The 1,477-nt window shown below is 61.7% G+C and overlaps 1 protein-coding gene across 1 annotated transcript in view; it reads left to right on the plus strand.

Annotated features, from left to right (window-relative positions):
* Positions 1-183: 183 nt before the first annotated feature.
* The window catches only part of GALK1 (galactokinase 1), a gene marked incomplete at its 5' end in the record, with an annotated part of 3,511 nt that continues 2,217 nt past the window's right edge, over positions 184-1,477 (plus strand). The window contains 3 exons of the mRNA XM_009708938.1: positions 184-303; positions 812-947; positions 1,363-1,473. Of these exons, the coding sequence (XP_009707240.1) occupies positions 184-303; positions 812-947; positions 1,363-1,473 (367 nt within the window). The remainder of the gene's footprint in view (positions 304-811; positions 948-1,362; positions 1,474-1,477) is intronic.

A 1,477-nucleotide genomic window follows, 5' to 3' on the forward strand; every position in this document is an offset into this window, starting at 1 on the left:
GTGCGGGTGAGATGCCCGGTGCACTCTCTGCCGTGGGTCACTCTCTGCCGTGGCTCACCCTGCATTTTAAAATGGGATACAGGACAGGGGCTCCTCTCCATCAGTTCCCTGTGAGCTGTGGGGCAGGGCAGTCCCCAGCCCTGCAGGGGCTCACAGCCCCCCTCCTTCCCTCTCTTCCCGTAGGTGGTCCTGTGCCGGGCTTCAGCGCCGTGGTAGCCAGTGACATCCCCCTGGGTGGGGGTCTCTCCAGCTCAGCTGCTCTGGAGGTGGCTACTTACACCTTCCTCCAGCAGCTCTGCCCTGGTAAGGCAGCAGCCGGTCCTGGCACCGCTGTTCCTGGGTGGGAGGCAGGATTATGGGGGTGCCCTTAGCAAGGTCCCACAGCCCTCGGGGAAACACCACTGTGGGGTGGGTCACAACCCCCCGCTGCAGCTGGAGCTGGCACCGCTGTGGCTGCAGGGCTCACCCAACCTGACCTGCCCATGCCTCTAAAGCCCGTTGACCACCCCTGGGGCTGGCCGGGGGGATGAGAGGGTGTTCCCTTGGGAGCATCTTCTCCTCACCCTCATATCCCCAAAAATGGAGAGATCTGAGACACCAGTGCCAAATTATCGCATCCAGCTGGATCCGGGGACGCACCCTGGCACAGATGCCATGCACTGGTGCAGGAGCGGGCACCCGCAGCTGATGCTTTAGCAAAACTCCATTCCATGGGAAAGCATCCCTTTACCTTTGTGTTTGCTCCCCCTGCTCCAGGGCAAGGGGCAAAGGTCCCAGAGCTGCTAACCTGCGTCTCTCTGCTCTGGCACAGATGACGGTGATTTGGTAGCCAAGGCGCTGGCGTGCCAGAAAGCGGAGCACACGTTTGCCGGCATGCCCTGTGGGATCATGGACCAGTTCATATCCGTGATGGGCAAGGAAGGCCACGCGCTGCTCATTGACTGCAGGTCAGGGCTGAGCGCCGAGCTCGCTGCACCGTGCCCACCTTCTCGGGCAGGTGGGGCTGAGCTGGTCCCGTGGCCGTGAAATAAATGCAGGAGTGCAGGGAGGGGGTGACCGCTGAACCCAGCCCCAAACCTCATGGCAGGGCTGAGGCTCCTTGCATTTTAATTCCTGTGTCTTGATTCTTCCTCCTGCATCTTTTCTGCTACTGGCCTGGGCTGTCTTTCCCGCAAAGTCAGTAGGGTCTATTATGGGGCTAATAATTGGGAGGGAGTGAAAGGCTGGAGTGAAATCCTAAATCACTTGGACTTTGTCTCTTCAGAGGCAGGAGCTGCCTGCCACGTGGCCTCACCCAGATGGCCGAGGGCTGGAGCGGGCAGGGGGGACGGGCACACGGCCCGCGCTGAGCTCTCGCTGCAGGTCCCTGGAGACCGTCCTCGTCCCACTGACCGATGCCAGCTTGGCCGTCCTCATCACCAACTCCAATGTGCGGCACACGCTGACGGGCAGCGAGTATCCCACGCGCCGGCGGCAG

This window comes from Cariama cristata, unplaced genomic scaffold (assembly GCF_000690535.1).
Source record: "Cariama cristata isolate BGI_N322 unplaced genomic scaffold, ASM69053v1 scaffold12111, whole genome shotgun sequence".
Taxonomy (NCBI): Eukaryota; Metazoa; Chordata; class Aves; order Cariamiformes; family Cariamidae; genus Cariama; species Cariama cristata.